This window comes from Bos javanicus, chromosome 6 (genome assembly GCF_032452875.1).
Source record: "Bos javanicus breed banteng chromosome 6, ARS-OSU_banteng_1.0, whole genome shotgun sequence".
Classification (NCBI taxonomy): domain Eukaryota; kingdom Metazoa; phylum Chordata; class Mammalia; order Artiodactyla; family Bovidae; genus Bos; species Bos javanicus.
The window spans coordinates 15917360-15938994 of record NC_083873.1 but is presented as its reverse complement, the minus strand read 5'-3'; the positions used below and the strand labels follow the sequence as shown (position 1 = coordinate 15938994).

At 38.6% G+C, this 21635-nt stretch overlaps 1 protein-coding gene across 1 annotated transcript; it reads left to right on the top strand.

Annotated features, from left to right (window-relative positions):
• Positions 1-3352: 3352 nt before the first annotated feature.
• LRIT3 (leucine rich repeat, Ig-like and transmembrane domains 3) lies at positions 3353-20741 on the top strand. Its single transcript, XM_061419400.1, has 3 exons — positions 3353-4959; positions 16823-17128; positions 18033-20741. The coding sequence occupies exons 1-3, from the start codon at positions 4512-4514 to the stop codon at positions 19136-19138; spliced, it is 1860 nt and encodes a 619-aa protein (XP_061275384.1). The 5' UTR covers positions 3353-4511; the 3' UTR covers positions 19139-20741.
• Positions 20742-21635: the final 894 nt, after the last annotated feature.

The following is a 21635-nucleotide window of genomic DNA, read 5'->3' as shown; positions in this document are numbered from 1 at the left end:
TATTTATTTTAATTGGAGGCTAATTACTTTACAATATTGTATTGGTTTTGCCATACATCAACATGAATCCGCCATGGGTGTACACGTGTTCCCCATCCTGAACCCCCCTCCCATGTCCCTCCCCGTACCATCCCTTTGGGCCATCCCAGTGCGCCAGCCCCAAGCATCCTGTATCCTGCATTGAACCTGGACTGGCAATTCATTTCATATATGATATTATACATGCTTCAATGCCATTCTCCCAAATCATCCCACCCTCTCCCTCTCCCACAGAGTCCAAAAGACTGTTCTATACATCAGTGTCTCTTTTGCTGTCTCACATACAGGGTTATCGTTACCATCTTTCTAAATTCCATATATATGCGTTAGTATACTGTATTGGTGTTTTTTTTCTGGCTTACTTCACTCTGTATAATAGGCTCCAGTTTCATCCACCTCATTAGAACTGATTCAATGTATTCTTTTTAATGGCTTAGTAATACTCCATTGTGTATATATACCATAGCTTTCTTATCCATTCATCTGTTGATGGACATCTAGGTTGCTTCCATGTCCTGGCTATTATAGACAGTGCTGTGATGAACATTGGGGTACACGTGTCTCTTTCAATTCTGGTTTCCTCGGTGTGTATGCCCAGCAGTGGGATTGCTGGGTCATAAGGCACTTCTATTTCCAGTTTTTTAAGGATTCTCCACACTGTTCTCCATAGTGGCTGTATTAGTTTGCATTCCCACCAACAGTGTAAGAGGGTTCCCTTTTCTCCACACCCTCTCCAGCATTTATTGCTTGTAGACTTTTGGATCGCAGCCATTCTGACTGGCATGAAATGGTATCTCATTGTGGTTTTGATTTTCATTTCTCTGATAATGAGTGATGTTGAGCATCTTTTCATGTGTTTGTTAGCCATCTGTATGTCTTCTTTGGAGAAATGTCTATTTAGTTCTTTGGCCCATTTTTTGATTGGATCGTTTATTTTTCTGGAAGCCCAGAGATAAATCCATGCACCTATGGACACCCTATCTTTGACAAAGGAGGCAAGAATATACAATGGATTAAAGACAATCTCTTTAATAAGTGGTGTTGGGAAAACCACTTGTAAAAGAATGAAACTAGAACACTTTCTAACGCCATACACAAAAATAAACTCAAAATGGATTAAAGATCTAAACGTAAGACCAGAAACTATTAAACTCCTAGAGGAGAACATAGGCAAAACACTGTCCTACATACATCACAGCAGGATCCTCTATGACCCACCTCCCAGAATACTGGAAATAAAAGCAAAAATAAACAAATGGGACCTAATTAACCTTAAAAGCTTCTGCACAACAAAGGAAACTACAAGCAAGGTGAAAAGACAGCCTTCAGAATGGGAGAAAATAATAGCAAATGAAGTGACAAACAACTAATCTCAAAAATATACAAGCAACTCCTGCAGCTCAATTCCAGAAAAATAAAGGACCCAATCACTTGTTTGATTTCTACTTCTCTTAGAATGTGTTACTTTGCTGAAAACAGTTTCAAAGTCTAGGCGGATTGATCCCCTGCAAGCTACACTTGAAGGTTAAGTAACTACAGATCTCTGCTAATCCTGTGTAATCTGCTGTTACTAAATGGCCATTTGTATGCCTGGCGCACCAGTTTCTGAATGCTTAGGATTTGGTTTTTACCTTTTGTCCAAATAACCTCTAAAAGGAGCCATGCATCTCTTTGCAAGTCTGTGCATTGCACTGAGCCTATTGGAGAGAGTGAGCTGTTTATGTCCTTCTCAGTGCACCTGTGATTATCACGGCAGAAATGATGGCCTGGGATCAAGGTATGCTTCTCTCCTTGCTTCTCAGTGTTCTAATGATTCGGAGGAAAAGGACTCAAACCAGATGGCTTTGTTTTGAAAACAGAAATCAGAGAGGAGGCTTAATTTACATAAGCTTTAAGGTACCTGTGTTAATCCTGGTTGCCTACTCCGTTGTTTTCACTTCGAGCAGTTTAACTCCTTCAAAGCCCCTCAAATTGTTTGAGGCTCTCAAACACATTGTGTTACTAAAATATTCATTGCACTTGTATTCACACAATGAACCTGGCAGGAGGTCAAACCACTGAAATTTGTGTGGCCAGTTCAACCTGTTTATAGAAAGCAAAAGGGGGCAGGGCTGATCAGAATGTGTGTGACAAGCCCAGATCATTTGCTTCCAGGGTTTTCCCTTTCATTTAGAGGATTATTTATGCCAACTGAATAGACTTTAGGCAGTAGGAAGGACGATCACATGAGTGAAATTAGAGACGTTCATAATCAGAATTTTTCATTTTAAGATGTTAGAGTTTGAAAGAAATGGGTCAGCCTTTTGTGTTGGACACTGTGGGACCTTGCAGAAGTTACTTAACCTCTGTGTTTCTTTAATATATGCTTGTGAAGTGAGAACAACAAGTGTTTAGTTATAATATGCATGAGTCCTTTCAGATAGAAGTTAAATACAAAACAGAACTCTTATTGGCTAAACATAGAAAACGTTTTTTTTTGAGAGAGAATTTTTAACAACAAAGTCAGATTTTTTTGTGTGACTCAGTTGACGTGAACAGTAAGCCTCAAAGTAATTTGTTAAAAGAATCACTCTATTTGTGTCTTACAAATGTATACAAATAACTAATAAGTAACATATTTTTGTATCATTTTTCATGTTATTGTATAAAATTTACTAACTCCTGGTATCTGTTTGAGATATCCACTCAAGGTGGTTACAGACACTGAGAAGAATGTAACAATTTAAGACCTACTTGGCAAAAGATATACTGCAGTTAATGACTCAGATCAGACTACCTTTCAGAAAACAGTCACAGAAGTGTTTCCTTCTTCATGGTGGCCCCATTATTGATGCATTTTATAAAAACCATAGCATGTTATGCCTGACAAGAACTCCAGAAATAATCTAGTTTGGCCACTGTAATTTTTTAAATGAATAAATCATATAGAGCCGAAATGGCTTGCCCGAGATCACAGTGTTGAGTTGTTGCAGTGACTGGCTGACAAAGAGACTGGGTCTTTTAGCTTCCTGTTGAGGCTTTCTCCAATACAGTGCACTGGAATGCTAACTTAATGAGGAGAGGCTGGATCATTCTGGTATAAAGTACACTGAAATTTGTGATTCAGAATAGGGATGAAGAGGTATGCTAGAGAATTCCAGTGATGCATAGGCACTTCCCTGAAGAGAGGAGACGAGGCAACTAGCACATTGCTTATGCTGCTTCCTTCTCTTTACATCATGGCCTGGCTTTAAAAATTCACTGTTTTAATGTGATGTGTTTTACTGAATGACTGTTTTATTGACTGTTTACTTCATGTGTAATGTATCATAATTCAGATGATGCTTTATACTAATCATTTTCAGCAATCTGGTGGAGCTGAATATACAATGGGAGATAAATAGGTCTTTTTTTTTTTCAGGTTTAAGTAAATCTAAATTTTCTGATTTTTCATACTTTACACCCACACACAGGCAGGCTTGTTTTCCTATGCCCGTTTTTCTACATGCCACAAACAAGATCATGATGTCATTTGCTCAAGGTCGCTTAAATTGTGAGCAGTTTAAAAAAAAAAACACAACAAAACTTGCAGTTAATTGGTTTATTTCTTAGGCTGAAAGTAATGCATTGGTCACATTATCAAAACAGAGCTTAATTTTAGTCATCCAGTATGAATACTTGCCATTTCTTTCCTTCCTTCCCTCCTTTCCTTCTTCCTTTCTCTTGTGCTCGTCTTCATAAGGATCAATTTATAAATTCAATAGGGGATTCTTCTAAAATGGGGCATTTCCTAAAGAAGTTTAGAGTGTCCACTTTAGAGCTGGACAGATGTGGCTTTGAAAGATGGTTGTATAACCACTAGCTCTGTGACTCTGGGAAGTTACCTAATGTTGATGGGCCTCAGTTATTTTATCTATAAAAATGAGATTGATGATAATAATAGCATACACCTACTGAGTGCCAAGAAGGTGTAAACTTTTCCATCCATTTCAATTACTCATGTGGGTACCATGTGGGAAAATGAGTTGAGACTGGTGAAGTGGCTTTCCATGGCCACAACGATGATAGAGCTTAGAGTCAAACCAAGACCAGACTGACTCTAGAGCTGGTACCTTTACCTATTCCCTAATATCAGTTCATTGGGCTGTTGTGATGATTAAAAAGGGGTGGAATGTGATGCATATTGCACATGCCTGACACATAAAAAGCTCAGGTTGAGTCACATGAAAATAATGATATTTGATGGTTTTTAACGTGGCCATGGTTTTTAAAATGGCCATTTCATATGGTTCAATCTAGAAGAAGATGATGAGTATGACAAATTGTTACTGAGCATTCAGCTAGCCTGAATGGATACTTAGTGCAAACCAGTAGGGAATGAAAAATTCAATGCATAGTTCAAATAAGTATTACTTTTTTCAAATGAGCCTCAGGAAACAGATTTCCTTCCGTTGCTTTGTGACACTAGGGCGGTGCTATGTAATGACCTTGATATGAATGAGGTACCTACAAACTTTCCCGTGGACACTGTGAAGCTTCGCATAGAAAGGACCGTTGTCCGTAGGATCCCTGCCGAGGCCTTCTACTACCTGGTGGAGCTCCAGTACCTCTGGCTGACTTACAATTCTGTGGCCAGCCTTGACGTCAGCAGCTTTTACAACCTAAAGCATCTACATGAGTTGCGCTTGGATGGAAATTCTCTGACGGCTTTCCCTTGGACATCTCTGAGGGACATGCCCCGTCTGAGGACCCTGGATTTGCACAATAACAGAATAACCAGTGTGCCAAAGGAGGCAGTCAGGTATCTGAAGAACCTCACCTACTTGGATTTATCAAGCAACAGATTAACCACACTGCCACCAGATTTCCTGGAAAGCTGGTCCCACTTAGTGACAGCATCATCCAGAAGCCTGGACCTTCCACCAAGAAGAATTATTCTCGGTAAGCTCACAGCCTCTGGGCTTTTCGGGTCCAGACAGTTTGCTCTGTGTACCTTCTTCAGTTGTCCAGTATTTTCGCATCTCTCGAATTTGGTGTTTTACTCTGTACTTGCACTTTTGATGGAGTAGTACTTTATCATTTGACCGAGGTCAGTTTACCGGTCTGCCCTGTGTAAGGTATAATGACTCTTTTGTGTCTGTATGCGTGCACACCATGTGTGTAGTGTATGAGCATGAGTGCATCCATGTTTGTGGAATGAGGGCAACAGGTGTTTGTGTGTGCATGTGAGGGGAGGGAAGGAAACTTGCCTCATAGACTGAGAGACGAATGCTGCTCTTAGAGAACCTGGAGAAGAATGACAAAACCTATCAACTTGCTCTGATTCTCATGAGCACATCAGTGCTCCATACTCTGCCACAACTGACATTTTGCTCTGGTCTTTTTTCAGCCCTTTATCAGGGTCTTCAGGAGTGAGGGAAGGGCATCTACATCTTTATTAAGTAGCAGTGGTTTAGTTGGTTAGGAAGTATAGCTTCCAGATGTGTGTGTATATATGTGAGTCACTCGGTTGTGTCCAAATTGTTGCAACCCCATGGACTGTAGCCCACCAGGCTGCTTTGTCCATGGGATTTTCCAGGCAAGAATACTGAGTGGGTATCCATTCCGTTCCCAGGGGATCTTCCTGACCCAGGGTTCGAACCCAGGTCTCCTGTATTGCAGGCAGGTTCTTTACCATCTGAGCCAACAGGAAAGCCCTGTAGCCTCCATACATTCTTAATTTAAAAAACAAACAAATAAACAAACTAGTCTAAACACCAGTTATTTTACTGACCCTAGATGGGTCTCCTAATGGATTTAATCTCTTAGTTTAGCTGTGTTTAATCTTGTGTATTTTGGTCCTGAATTTGTTTAGATTCTATGGATATTTATCTTGGATTCTTAACACGTAAGCTCCTTCTAGCAAGCCCTTCTCTTCTTTTTGTCTTCCTACAGTGCTTTGCACACTGCTCTGGTGAATGCCCAGTAAACGTGACTGCCCAGTTGAAGTCAGTGAACTGAGACCCTTCTCGACAGTATCTGTGGGCAGTGAGGCCTTTTCCCACTTTTGTATGAGACACAGACCTGAAACTTTGACAAAGCAATTTGATTTGCTAAAGCATCTGCCTGCAATGCAGGAGACCCGGGTTCAATCCCTGGGTCAGGAAGATCCCCTGGAGAAGGAAATGGCAACCCACTCCAGTACTCTTGCCTGGAAAATCCCATGGTTGGAGGAGCCTCGTAGGCTACAGTCCATGGGGTCACAAAGAGTCCAACATGACTGAGCAATGACACACGTTTTGTTCATGCCATAAGGCTTTTTTGAATTGCACAAGATATGTTCATCATGGCTGCAGAAGAAGTTGTAATTCTCAGAAAAATGAAAGAAATTTTGAGTGTTTGGTCAGTGAAACGACTTATAAGACTTTGGAATGAGAAGCAACTGGATGCTAAGAAATTGTGCCAGAAATTTCTACTGACCAATATCACTTGCTAAATATTTTCTGAAATAAAGTATAAATGAAAGATAATTTTGATATTTTTTATAGAAAGGAAATTACTATGTATTTTATAATAATTGTAAATGGAGTTTAACCTTTAAAAATTTTGAATCACTATATCGTACACCTATATCATATATTGTATCTTAACTACATTTCAGTAAGAAGTGTTTTATTTGGGGAAAAAAATGAAATACTGTGACAGCACTTAAATGGCTTTAGCATTACTTTTGTTGAAATGTATATGCATTTTAGTGCTTATGAAACTAAAAATATTTTCTCGATAAGAACCAAATAGAGGAAAAAAATCACAAAATTTTTCTTGCCCAGCTGTTTCATGTTTTGACCACTATCTATCCTTCAGACATTTTTGTTTATATAATAAGAGAAACATTTTAGGGTGGGTTAGAGAAAAAAATTAGTTTAATTTAGCAATAGTTGTGGAGTCCTTAAATGTTAATAAGTATACTGTGATAGGAGCCAGGCAAAACCATACTGTAGTACTTAATTACTTTATTCTAGTGACTAATTTGATTCTTATGAGTAACACTAATGGCTAGAAATTTTCATAACTTAAAATTCCATAACATTGGAATTTTATTTTGCTATGTATTTTTAAAAGTTTCTTTGAATGCAATTCCTAATTCTAATAATATTACTCAATGGAGATACAGACTAGAAAATAAAATCCGATTACTAAATGGCTACGAATAGCTGTCTAATGATTAGTTGCTAATATTAATATGAAGAAATAATTCTATAGGACATTCATATTTTCCTTTTTGCTTTCCTTGCCTTTGCAGTCAGATCCACAAAACATCACTTAGACCAAAGTCAGTGAGGTTATCACCTACATTTTCTTCTAGAAATTTTATGGTTTGAAGTCTTATATTCAAGTCTTGAATCCATTTTGAGTTAATTTTTGTGTATAGTGTAAGGTAGTGGTCTGGTGCTGCTGCTGCTGCTGCTAAGTCGCTTCAGTCGTGTCCGACCTATGCGACCCCATAGACGGCAGCCCACCAGGCTCCCCCGTCCCTGGGATTCTCCAGGCAGGAACACTGGAGTGGGTTGCCATTTCCTTCTCCAATGCAGGAAAGTGAAAAGTGAAAGTGAAGACGCTCAGTCGTGTCCAACTCCTAGTGACTCTGTGGACTGCAGCCTACCAGGCTCCTCCGTCCATGAGATTTTCCAGGCAAGAGTACTGGAGTGGGGTGCTATTGCCTTCTCTGAGGTAGTGGTCTAGTTTCATTCTTTTTCATGTGGCTGTCCAGCTTTCCTCACACCACTTATTGAAGACTGCCCTTTCTCCTTTTCATGTTCTTTATTCCTTTGTTGTAAATTGTCCACACCTGTGTGGATTTGTTTCTAGGCTCTCGGTTCTATTCCACTGATCTGTGTGCCTGTTTTTGTGCTAGTACTATACTCTTTGATTTTTACAGCTTTGTAGTATAATTTGAAGTCAGAAACCATAATATCTCCAGCTTTTTTCTTTCTCAAGATTATTCTGGCTATTTGGGATCCTCTGTGGTCCAATACAAATTTTAGAATTATTTGTTGTAGTTCTGTGAACTATGCCATTGAAATTTTGATTAGATAGCATTGAATATATAGATCACTTTGGGTAATATAGTTATTTTAAAAATATTAATTCTTTCAATCTATGAGCACAGTATATCATTCCACTTATTTTCATCATCCTCAATTTCTTTCATTAGTGTCTTATAGTTTTTAGTGTACAGATTTTCATTTTCTTAGTTAAATTTATTTCCAGGTATTTTATTATTTTTGTTGTAATTATAAATGGGATTGTTTTTCTAATTTTTCTTTCTGATTGCTTGTTGTTAGTGTATAGAAATGCCACAGATTTCTGTATATTGATTTAGTATCATGTGAGTTTATTGAATTCATGGTTCTTTTTTTTGGTGGTTTTTTAGTGTTTTCTTTTTTTTTTCTGGGGAAATGGCTCATGGTTTAGTGTTTTCTATATATAGTTTCATGTCATCTGCAAATAGTGACAGTTTTGCTTCTTCCTTTTTAGATAGAAGTGCCTTTTATTTCTTTCCTTTTTCTTTGGCTAGTACTTCCAATATAGTGTTGAATCAAAGTGGTGAGACTAAGCATCCTTATCTTGTTTCTAATCTTAGTGGAAAAGCTTTCAGCTTTCCATCCTTGAGTATGGTGTTCACTATGAGTTTGTCATATATGGCTTTTACCATGTTGAGGTACATTCCCTCTATACCCATTTTGTTGAGAGGTTTTTTTTTTTTAAAATCATAAATGGATTTTGAATTTTGTCAGATGCTTTTTCTGTATCTATTGAGAGGATCATGTGTTTCATCCTTCAATTTGCTAAATGATACGTTACACTGATTAAATTGTGGATGTTAAACCATCTTTGCATCCTTGGAATAAATCCCACTTGATTATGGTATATGATCCTTTTACTGTATTCTGGGATTTGGTTTGCTAATATTTTATTGAGGAACAGTTCAGATTATTTAAAAACTTACACAAGAATACTTTTAGTATAACATTAAATTTATGTAATTTTACATGATCATGCAATAATGCATGATCATGAGTATTTTACAATTTGCAAAGAAAAAGACTAAAAGTTATACTAATTGATTAACTGTTCTCTTTGACATCTTTCTGCTTTTCTGTATTTTCAAAATGTTCTGCAATTATCATGCATTACTTTTTATAATCATAATAATAAGCAACAAAAGATATTTTGAAACATGTCCAGCCACGTGTGGCAGCTGACCAAAGCAAAGTCATGACTGCTGCGTAACAAAATGGGGAAAGAAGTGCTACCCTCTGCAAAGAAGACTTGTTCATGTGTGTGCATCACACACAGAAAACTCAGTTTTCACATCTGGAAAATGGAGTTAACAGGATTTACTCCATCTTGCTAATAGAAATGTAATGAGAATGCAGTTTATGTGACAGTCCTTTAGAAAATAAATTGGACAGTTTCTGAGGCTATGATTTTATTTATTTATTATTTTTTTTTAAGTTTGTATTTTTATTAAGCCTCTTTTAAAGACGAAGAAACATGCGCAGAAAGGTGAGTACTTTTCACCTTTGATTGTGGCATACAATCAGAATAAAACACGTACACACCGTTAAGCTTCCAATCTTAACCAAGAAACATTTGAGAGTTCTATTCTAAACTAGTATGTCACACTGCCATGAAAACTCAATTAACTCAGTTTAACTGCAAACCATCCAAGTGCACCTTCCCCAAACACACTGATTCTACTGGTCTGCTCTTCATCAGTATTTAGAAACTTCTAGTTCAGAAGCTCGGAATTTCTCATGTCTGGTCCCAGACTAGCAAATCTGAATCCTGTCCATTCTTCCTTGTCTGTTCCCTGAGGCTATGATTTTAGATCAACAATAATCCATAGCAATTGTGACTGAGAAGTGAGAATCTTGAAAAGAAGGACTTCTCTAGTTTGACTTTTTTGTTAGTTTAACTAGAATGTACCTAAGTCTTCCAATTTCATTGTTTAAATATGGTAGTGAGAAGCAGCTCTATTTAGAACTCAAGTGCTTAACTGTAGCAATTATATCTTTCCAGGTGCCCTGTAGAATTTACTTTTGTTCTATTATAATGGGATACATTCTCTTTTCATTTCTTTTTTATTACCCTATGTTTATTGTTGTTAACAGATTCTATTTATAATAGTAATAGTAGCTAGTACTGATGGATGCTAGTCCAAGCCTAGTTCTTATAATTTATGGATATAACTCCTTCTAGTCTCACATTAACCCCATGGTAAGTACTGTTTCATCCCTATTTTATAGATGAAGAAATGAGGCACAAGTTAAAACACTTGCCCAGATTCATTTATTCCATAGTGATGGAGGTAGGGTTTGAATATAAACCATTTGGTTGTAGAACCCTTACTCTTCCCCACTGCTTTGTAATGCAAGGTATGTAATAATACCAGAGTTATTTTCCTTATATATATTATTTTACTGATCTATTTAAGTCAAATATTTATTTAATAAAAAAGAATTTAGGGAGAGGCTTTTCAGTTACTCCACTTCTTTTCTGTGTGAATAAAAATATCAACCTAATAAAATTGTCCTTTAATATAGTTATAAAAATGTAAAGTAGTGTCCTGCAAATAAGCATTTAAATTAACTATGAAACTAGATTGATTTGCAGTACAGGTAAATTTCCATGACCTCTTTCTCAAGAATACGAAAATATTTACACAGGCAAAGTCTGTAAGGCCTAACACTGTTTATCTTGGAGGAAAAACTCTGTAGTAGAAGAGTATAAATTGCTTTTTTGTGTCCTTCTTACGGGAACCTAAAGTTGCTTAGTTGTAAAGGGCTCTTCTATTCAGAATGGCTTCCTTGGTGGCTCGGGAGTAAAGAAGCCGCCTGCCAATGCAGGAGATGGTTTTGATCCCTGGGTTGGGAAAATCCCCTGGAGAAGGACATGGCAACCCACTCCAGTGTTTTTGCCTGGGAAACCCCATGGACAGAGGAGTCTGGTGGGATACAATCTATGCAGTCATAAAAGAGTCAGACACAATTTAGCAACTAAACAACAAAAAATTCAGAATGGAGTTTGCCAAAGGGCAGTGGTGGCCCTGAGTATTCCCACAGAATTCTGTAAAATGGCATTAATTTAGTTCTACAAATACTTCTGATGCTCTATTGGCTTACCTGCTCTTTCCTTGGCACAGAGGAGACAAATCCATACAATTAAGGCTTACCCTTTGCCAGACATTCATCTGAGGACTGCCTGGCAGTATCTCAGCCTCTAGGACAACCCTATGAGGTGGGTCTGTAATTGTCATCACCTTCTTTTTCCAGCTGGTAAAGAGGCAGAGTCAAGTTTCAACTTCACAGTCCATCTCCAGAGACATCACTTTTATTTTTTAAACTTTAAAAAAAATTTATTTTTAAAAATTTAATTAAAAAAATTTTTTGGGCTGCACTGTATGGCTTATGGGATCTCAGTTCCCTGACCAGCGATTGAGCCCAGGCCATGGCAGTGAAAGCTGGGAATCCTAACCACTAGGCATTCAGGGAACTCCTTAAACTATTTTTTAATTTGAGGAATTGAGATATCATATGCATACCGTGAATCTTGTGTACAATTTAGCAAATGATGGTAAACCTATACCTGCACAAAACACACACCCTCATCAAGATACACAGTATTTTCATCACCCTAGAAAGTTTTCCTGTGCCCTGTCTCATCAGTCTTCCCCCACCCCAGAGAACTACTACTTTTATTTCTACGACCATAAGTTAATTTTGCCTATTCTATAATTTCATTTGAGGTGCTTTTGTGCTTGCCTTCTTTCACTCAACATTATATATTTTTTTGAGATGCAACCATGTCATTGCACATCTTGGTAGTTTCTTATTGCTCAGTCTATTCAATTGTATAAGTGTACCAGTTATTCATCTTTTGTCCTGTTGTTGGACAGATGGGCTGTTTCCAGTTTTTACCTTTATTATGAATTAAGCTGCTATTAACATTTTTGTGCAAAGTTTTTGTGGCTATGTTCTCATTTCTGTAGGATAAATTCCTAGGATTGAAATTGTTAAGTCATAGGGTGGCTAGATATATAACTATTTAAGAAAGAAACTGCCAGTTTTCCAGAGGTTGTACTGTTCTACACTTCCATTAGCACAGTCTGTTTGTTCCACATCCTCAGCAGCACGTGACATTTCTTTATTATTTTTGTTATTCTTGGGAGTGGTCATGTCAGGCGAGGGGTATTATATTGTTATTTTAGTTTGCATTTCCCTGATAAGTAATGGTATTGACCATATACATTTACTTATTGACCATTGATATATTTATAATTTTTAATGTTGTTCATATTTTTATTACTGAGTATGTCTTCATTAATTATATATATTATGAATACTTTCTCAAGTCTGTGACTTGTCTATTGATTTTCTTCATGATGTCTTTTTTTTAAAATTTTCTTCATGATGTCTTTTGTAAGAAAGCTTAAAATTTTGATGACATCTGATTTATCAGTTTTTTGTTTTATTGTTAGTGATGTCTGTGTACCATCTAAGAAATATTTGCATACCTACAGGTCACAGGAAGCCCCCTTGTGGCTCAGATGGTAAAGAGTCTGCTTGCAATGCAGGAGACCCAGGTTCGATCCCTGGGTTGGGAAAATCCCCTGGAGAGGGAAATGGCAACCCACTCCAGTAATCTTGCCTGGAAAATCCCATGGATAGAGGAGCCTGGCAGGTACAGTCCATGGGGTCACAAAGAGTCGGACATGACTGAGTGACTTCACTTTCACTTTCACAGGTCACAGAGATAATCTTTCTTTGTAGTTTTAACTTTTATATTCAGTTTTTAGCTTTATATTCTTAGCTTTTATGCTTAGGACTATGACCCAGCTGAAAACAGTTTTTGAGTGTAGTGTGAGGTAGGGGTTAAGGTCTATTTGTTCCCAAATAGATGTCCAGTAGTTCTAGCACCATTTGTTAAAAAGGCTTTACTTTACATTTTGAATTGTTAAGTAAAACTGCCTCCACAAAGTTGACTAAAGCATGGTTTTGCCTTCAAGAGCTTATAGTCTACAGAATAGCTTTTGTACTGGAATTTATTGCGGACTTTTCATAAAGAATAGCATATCCGACTACTGTGATGCACAAAAAACATTATCCTTTGAGAAATGAAACAAGGCAAAGTTCATTTACCCCTATCCAAGAGTAGTTTAAAATTAATTAATGCAAATTGCTGGTTGTGGTTGGTGCTTTGCCAAGGAATGCAGTACAAGTAATAGTTTAACTTTCAGAGAGTTCTTGTATCTTTGTCCCCAGAAGAAAAAAAACACTTGAATGTGTTCAGCTCTAGATTACTATTAAGGCTTTAAAAGTTGTACCCTTAACTTTAGATGTTCGTAGCACGAATAAATATTTTATTTTTGAGGGATTTAAAAATAAACACGTCACTTTTAGATGTAATCCTTTGGATTAATTTTTAAAGAATTTTGTTTTACCATTAACACTTTTTACCAGTTTCAAAGTATAAATGAAACTCTTAATTTTATAGCTCTTAATCTTTCCCTATATAGACACTTATGCTGCAGACATTGCTGTTTTAACACTTGTTATTTGTAGATGACAGCACTTACAGCTGCCACCCATACTCTAGATGCTTTTAGGTGGCAAAGAGATAAGTGAGTTATAGTGAAAGAAGCATTAGACTAGGAGGCTCAAACACCTAGGACTTGGGACTCTAAGCTACTTACTGTGTCAAGGCAGTAATTTCTTTGTGCCTTAATGTCTTCTGGTATGAAATTGGAAGAATCATACTACTTCCTGAGGTCAGTATAAGACATATATATAGTTGTTAAGAATGAGAACTTGAAGATCAGGATAGTAAAAGTGAAAGTTGTTCAGTTGTGTCTGACTCTTTGCGACCCCATGGACTATACAGTCCATGGAATTCTCCAAGCCAGAATACTGGACTGGGTAGCCATACCCTCCTCCAGGAGATTTTCCCAACCCAGGGATCCAACGCAGGTCTCCTGCATTGCAGGCAGATTCTTTACCAGCTGAGCCACCAGGGAAGCTCAAGAATACTGGAGTGGGTAGCCTATCCCTTCTCCAGTGGATCTTCCTGACCCAGGAATCAAACCGGGGTCTCCTGCGTTGCAGGTGGATTCTTTACCAGCTGAGCTACCAGGTCACCCTAAAGCAGGGTAAAACGTAGACGCTTTACAATTTTTGACAAGTGCAGTATTTGTCTCATAGGAAGCAACCAACAACTGCTGTTTTGTGTTATTATTTTAACTTTTATTAAAGTATGATTGACTTACAATGTGTTTAATTTCGGCTGCATAGCAAAGTGACTCAGTTATACATGCGTCTATTCTCTTCCATATGCTTTATCACAGGATATTGAACGTAGCTTCCTGTGCTGCACAGTAGGCCCTTGTTGTCTCCCCATCCTGTATGTCATAGTTTGTACCTGCTAAGCCCAAACTCCCAGTCTTTCCCTCGCCTCCTCCACTCCCCCCTTGACAACCACAAGCCTGTTCTCTACATCTGTAAGTCTGTTTTCGTTATTATTTTATAAAGAAAAAACTCTGGCATACAAAGTCAAAGTCTTTTGAAACTATGAGTATTCTACACGTATTATATTATATGACAGAATGAATTTGATATTTATTGGCAGACTGAGTAGAATTTAAATCAGTATTAGAGAACTGATTATAGATTCATGGGACTAAATGTGAGAAGAAGGTTAAGGTAATTCATCCATGAAAGAAAAGAAATTTCTAATATAGGAGATAGTAGAAATAGTAAGTTTTACCAACACTGGCAGAGAAATATGAACCACTCACAAAGTGCTGTTATAATAAAAATAGGCATAGATAGAAATCTGGAATTTATGAATGGTTAAGTCTTCCACAATGGTTAGACTTTTTTAAACTTGTGGTTCTGTTTTTTCTTCTTAAAAATCAATACAAATCCACTCCACAACCTCAAATCTCTTTGAGATAAATCTTTGCTAGCCTTGGGCTTTTTTTGTAAGGCTGGTATGGGACATCACCCTTAAAATCCTCAAGATTTCTGTCTGATTGAATGCTCTGAAGGCACCATCTTAGATCTTTCTGAGATCCTAGCAACTAATTGGAGAAGGCAATGGCACCCCACTCCAGCACTCTTGCCTGGAAAATCCCATGGACAGAGGAGCCTGGTAGGCTGCAGTCCATGGGGTCGCTAAGAGTCAGACACGATGAGCGATTTCACTTTCACTTTCCACTTTCATGCATTGAAGAAGGAAATGGCAACCCACTCCAGTGTTCTTGCCTGGAGAATCCCAGGGACGGGGGAGCCTGGTGGGCTGCCGTCTATGGGGTCACACAGAGTCGGACACGACTGAAGCGACTTAGCAACAGCAGCAGTAGCAGCAACTAATTGTATAGAACCACCCACCGGCATTTGACTTTTGCTCTGAGACCCTTTGTTAATTTGAGAATTTTGGAGAGGGTGGTGTAAGAAGCAGTTTTATTGGGTTTAGCTCCTTTACATTTAACGATTCTTCCTTTAGCTGTTGTCTCTCCTTTATATTTTACTATGAGCAGCAAGAAGATACCATGCAGCAGTGTCAACACCATGTGGAAATATCCTTAGCCAGAACATTCATTTCATTGAGTACATTTTCTACTTTCTGTGTTAACCTCCTGTGATAGTGTTGCTAAGCTTTCTGCTGCTTCATAACAAGGGTGTGCCCTTTTGTCTACTTTCTAATAATATTTTTCTCACTTTTCTTTAAGCTTTCGCTGTCAGTCTCTTTGAAGGGTACAACACTTTGGCTAACAGTCCTGAAAGCCAAGGCGGATCCTGAAGGCGCTTGCAACTGGAGGCTGTCAGCTAACTGTATTTCCTGCTGCTGATTCTCTCTTGAAGGGGGATTTCAGCAGTGTAATTCCATGGCCACCACATGTGACATTCATGCCAAGCCATGTTCTACCACTTTTTTCCAATCTTGTCACCTAACTTTGCCTATGTCTCACTCGATGCTTTGGTTACACAGAAATTGTACTACCTCAAAGTCACACAAAATACTGACATATTTCAGGTTGAGTTAGGTGCCTCTCAGCACCCTATAATAATATTTATAATAATATAAATACTTTCTGGCACTCTAGAATCTGTCACCATATTTATGACATTCTGTGATACTTGGATTCAGATCTTGACTTTGACACTAATCAGCTACATGACCTTGGTCAAGTTATTTGGTTTCTCTGTGTCTCAGCTTCTTCATTTTTAAAATGGGGGAAATAATATTCTTTTCATAGAACTGTAGGGATTAAATCAAATAATAACAGGTAAGTGCTTAGAACAGAGCCTAGTCTGTAATAAATGTTCAATAACTATTAGCTATGATCATTAAAGGATTCCCAGGTGGCTCAATGGTAAAGAGTCTGCCTGCAATGCAGGAAACCCAAGTTTGATCCCTGGGTTGGGAAGATCCCCTGGAGAAGGAAATGGCAACCCACTCCAGTATTCTTGCCAGGAGAGTCCAATGGACAGAGGAAGCTGGCGGGCTACAGGTCCGTGGGGTCACAGAGGTGGACACAACTGAGTACACACGCATACACACGTGATCATTGATGATCTGAACTGACAGGACACGTTGAATTTGGTGGCTGGAGTGCAGGGTAAAACTGACAGGTAACTCTGACCTCTCAAAGTACTTATGTTTTTAGGGCCAGAGTGCAGAAATGCCATCCCACGAGGCTGTGAGTAGACAGATGTCATCAGGAAAAACTTTATCCACCTTTTCCTCCCTTCTGGTCTAGGTCTGCAGGACAACCCATGGTTCTGTGACTGCCACATTTCCAAAATAATGTCATTGTCAAAAGTTGCTGACCCTGCAATAGTACTTCTCGATCCGATGATGGTGTGTAGTGAACCAGAACGCCTCACAGGGATTTTGTTTCAGCGGGCTGAACTGGAGCAGTGTGTGAAGCCATCAGTGATGACCTCGGCTACCCAGATCACATCAGCTCTGGGCAGCAATGTCCTGCTGCGGTGTGACGCCACTGGCTACCCCACCCCGCAGCTCACGTGGACCAGACCAGATAACTCGCCAGTCAATTATACAGGTATCTTCTTAATTCAGGCCTTTGAAATAAGGTGTTTACAAATGTGTGACCTTAATCTTGTGTTTTTGTATGGTTTGAGATTGTCTGGCTATTTCAAGTAAAATATTGCTAAGAGTGTTGAATGGAAAAATTTTGAAAGGTACTCTTTACTGATCAATATTTTCCTCCATTTGTCTGATTAACTACATAGATGAAATTAGACAATCTGACTTTTTTTTTCTTAGATGGAAAACAACGTGATTCAGCATTTGGGTGGTTGCAGATAGGCCTCTGTCTTTAACTTTCCTCTATCAGAGGAAAATTAAAAAAAAAGAAACTCATGGTTTACCAGGTTATCTAAATGAAATATGCTGTGAAAGAAAGGAACAGAAATTATGACTCCTCCATGCTAGAAAACAATCCATGATGCCTTCTGACTGTGTGGATGGTTGGCATTTTATTACAATGAAAAAATATTTTGAGAAGTATTTAAATAATATCTTGTGATAAACATTTTATAGAATCACATTGGGTTAAAATCGGAAGGGATATCTGAGATCACTTTGTCTTATCCCCTTATTTAAAAAATGTGGAAACAGAGGTCTAAAAACTGATAGCTTGTCTAGAATCACATACTAGTGACGAAAGTTTACTCAGGCCCAAGTTTCTTAATTCTCAGCCGCATGTATTTTTAAAATACTATTTCCCATACAAACCTCATGTCACCTGGCATGCCCTGGATTTCCGTATAAACCATTTACAGAACCATCGCCTGCCTTCAGAGACTTGCAGTGTGCCACTTCTCTCTTCGCTTATGTGAGAGGTATACGTGTAGGACCAGAAGTTGTTTACTCTTCAGTTGGCATGTTGCTTGAGTCCTTCCTTTCTTTTTTTCTCACAGAGTATGCATTTTTCTTTATTCCAGTAATTCAGGAATCTCCAGGGGAGGGAGTCAGATGGTCCATTATAAGCTTGACGGGCATTTCTTACATGGATGCTGGGGATTACAAATGTAAGGCCAAAAATTTGGCTGGGATGTCAGAAGCTGTGGTCACTGTGACAGTGGCCGGTGTTGTCACAGCCACCATCTCATCAGATACTTCTGAAAGAAGAACTGGGGATCACCCTGAACAAGAGGTCCAGCCGGGATCTAGAAGCCCTGCATCTCTGCCTGGTTCATCATCGTCTCCCTGGCCTTATTCCTCCTCTTCTTCCACTTTTCCTCCTACTTCACCTTCATCTCCTCCCTCCACTGCTTCCTTCTCCTTGTCTCCTTTCTTCTCCTCCACTGTTTCTTCAGCTACAACTCCAAGCACTAGAATATCCGCAAGCACCACCATGGCTAACCGACAGTCACTCAGCCCAGATGGGAAAAGAAGTGCTAAAGCAGAGATGGGTGGTGGGAAGCTTCCCCCAGCTAGTGCAAGTAGAAGAGAAGAGTTAGCACTGTTGGATCGAGCCCTGCGGATGGAAGCGAATGCCACAATAGAAAACCTCCAGGTGTTCAGCGAAACAGAAGAAAGCGTGATTTTGACATGGGACACCATTAACACCACCCAGAACTCGGAAGTGACTGTGTTTTATTCCAAATATGGTGAGAAGGACCTGCTGCCGCTTAATGTGAACTCCAGCAAGAACCAAGTCACCATAAACGGCTTGCTGCCTGGTTGGCAGTATATAGCATGTGTCTGTCCAAAGGGAATGCCTCCCCAGAAAGACCAGTGTGTCACCTTTTCTACTGACAGAGCTGCAGAAGGAGATTCTCAAGAGTTTTTCCTGATGGTGCTGAGTGGTGCTGCCTGTGTTGCTGTCTTGCCGTTGATTTTTTTCCTGTTGTACAAAGTTTGCAAACTTCAGTGTAAGCCAGACTCCCTCTGGGAAGAGGATTTGGCAAAAGAAACTTATATCCAGTTTGAGACGCTGTCCCCCAGGTCTCAAAGTGTAGGGGAACTGTGGACTCGAAGGCCCAGAGCCGAATCAGAGAAACTGCCGCTTTGCTCTAGGTCAAGTGTGGAGTCTCCTGACTACTAAAAGTGAGGGTTCTGGATCGGAGTATTATTGCTAAGGTTTTACAGCTCAGGCACATGTGAGCTCCACAGAATTTCTTTCACAAAAGTAAGGATCTAGGGGTATCATTGACCCTCTGTTTGGATGACTTTTGGACGCTTTTCACATCCTTTATGAAAAAAATCACAGATGGAGTGCTTTTAAGTGTGTTTAAAAAAATCATGAGACTGCTGAACTGAAAAGACAAATAATTTTGATTTTTTTTCTGTAGAAAATGTCCATAGAAATCATTTTTAGGGTAGTGCTAAGTCAGTTAATAATATATTTTAGGATAATGCTTTAGTTCTTAAAAATAAATTCATGTGAAAAGAGTCATAAAAAGTAAACTCTGAATTTTAAAAAGATAGCTTTTTGGGGCAGTGAAGAAAGATTAGTACAACCAGTTAAGCCTTGATGTTCCTTCTTGTTCAAAGTGCTCTATGGCATTTGCTGTGCCCATTTGCTGCCATTGCCTGGTAGTGTGGAACAGTACATAATTTTGCTTTCACTATGGTTAAATGCAACCCAGTGGACGGGGAGGGCTCCAGCTCTTAGTACCATTATGCATTATAATATAGTATAGTGGTATTCGTATTGAAAGTATGAAAAAAAATTTCTCTTGTCCTTAGAAATATGGGTACTACCAAAAATAAGTTAAAAAGAAGATCATGGCAAATAGTAAGACCATTTTGAAAAGACAGTAACTGTTGCATTCTAATACATCTGCTAACAGACTGTGTGGGGTCTTTTTAAAAAATGCACTCATTTTAAAACAATCTCTTTAATAGTTTTATATTTACACTTCTTTTCCCCTTCCCTCTTTTCTTCTCTCCCTCCCCTCCCCCTACTTCCTTCACTTTTTTTTTTCTTCTGCTTTGTCAGAAAATATTCATGCAGCCAAAGGACCGTGGCTAAAGAGTTTGTCTTTTGCCATGTTATATTTTGAATACCTGGATAAAGGAATGATCTTTGAAAGTCTTTTAGATCCAAAAAGGATGTCTTAGGATTTTAAAAGAGCAAATTCAGTGGATTGATTTAGTCAAACTCAAGGTTAAAAACATCAGGGAAATTTGATTGGAGTGGGCCACATGATTAGATAGGAAAGGGAATTGATAAAATTTAGCTTTTCTAAAGAAATTTTTTAACCATATTTACTAAATATTATATTCTCTACATTGAAGATTTTGGAGTATAGAGCAGATTTATAAAGGTGTCATGAAATATACTGAGAAGCAAGTTCTAAGAAAATATTATATTTTACATAAGAAACAAATAGGCTTTAATGTAACACATTGTGGAAATCATAATAAAAGCAGCCAGAGGATGAAAACCTTCTCATTCCAAATGGCTTTTAGTTAAAAAGAAAAAGAGAAATCTAGTTTCACTGTTATCTGTATTAGAAGATTGGCATGGATGGATGTCCCGCTCAGAACTCCCAAACCTCGCCTTCTCATCTTCTTTTCTGTCCTTTCCAACCTGTTTGACCTTGGTGCTTTCATCACTATGTGCATTGTCTAATGATCTAACAGTTTTAAATTCAGTATTCATTTTTTGGATTTTTTAAAAAATAAAATACATTTTAAAGACAGTTTTGTGTTCAACTTATGTTACATGATTTATTTTAAATTTAATGATAGCAAAAGCGTGCATTTCTTTACTCTAAAAGCATCATGGAATTTCATTGCCATATTTAAAAAGTTCATATAAACAGACTGCCAAAATACTACCACCTTAGAAATAATATAGCTGTGGGCGAATGTTACAGACTGTTGAGCCAAAAGACACCCAAAGTGTACAAAGGCAGGCTATTCGTCAAGAAAAGATACAAGGATCAGTTCAGTTCAGTCACTCAGTCATGTCTGACTCTTTGCGACCCCATGAATCACAGCACGCCAGGCCTCCCTGTCCATCACCAACTCCCGGATTCACCCAAACTCATGTGCATCAAGTCGGTGATGCCATCCAACCATCTCATCCTCTGTCGTCCCCTTCTCCTCCTGCCCCCAATCCGTCCCAGCATCAGGGTCTTTTCCAATGAGTCAGCTCTTCGCATGAGGTGGCCAAAGTATTGGAGTTTCAGCTTCAACATAAGTCCTTCCAATGAACACCCAGGACTGGTCTCTTTTAGGATGGACTGGTTGGATCTCCTTGCAGTTCCAGAGGACTCTCAAGAGTCTTCTCCAACACCGCAGTTCAAAAGCATCAATTCTTCAGCACTCAGCTTTCTTCACTTGGATCATCCTGATGAAATGAATTACTGACTGCTCTCATAATTAAAATCAAGTGCAGCCTGGACTTCATTTTGGCCAGCAAGGAAAAGCTAATTGGTGGTGGAGAGGGGATAGGAATGGCAGGGGAAAGCACCTATGTCATCCTCAACTTGGACTTGGCACAGGAGGTGAGTCACAAGCAACTTGTTACTCATAGTGAGAGCAAACTGTAAATCATCTAGTTTCTAAAAATACATAGGTTTGAACATAGG

Coding starts and splice junctions, on each gene's coding strand:
- LRIT3 (XM_061419400.1), top strand. CDS start 4,512: ATGAATGAGGTACCTACAAACTTTCCCGTGGACACTGTGAAGCTTCGC. Junction 4,960..16,822: donor ACCAAGAAGAATTATTCTCG/GTAAGCTCACAG, acceptor CTTCTGGTCTAG/GTCTGCAGGACAACCCATGG. Junction 17,129..18,032: donor CTCGCCAGTCAATTATACAG/GTATCTTCTTAA, acceptor TCTTTATTCCAG/TAATTCAGGAATCTCCAGGG.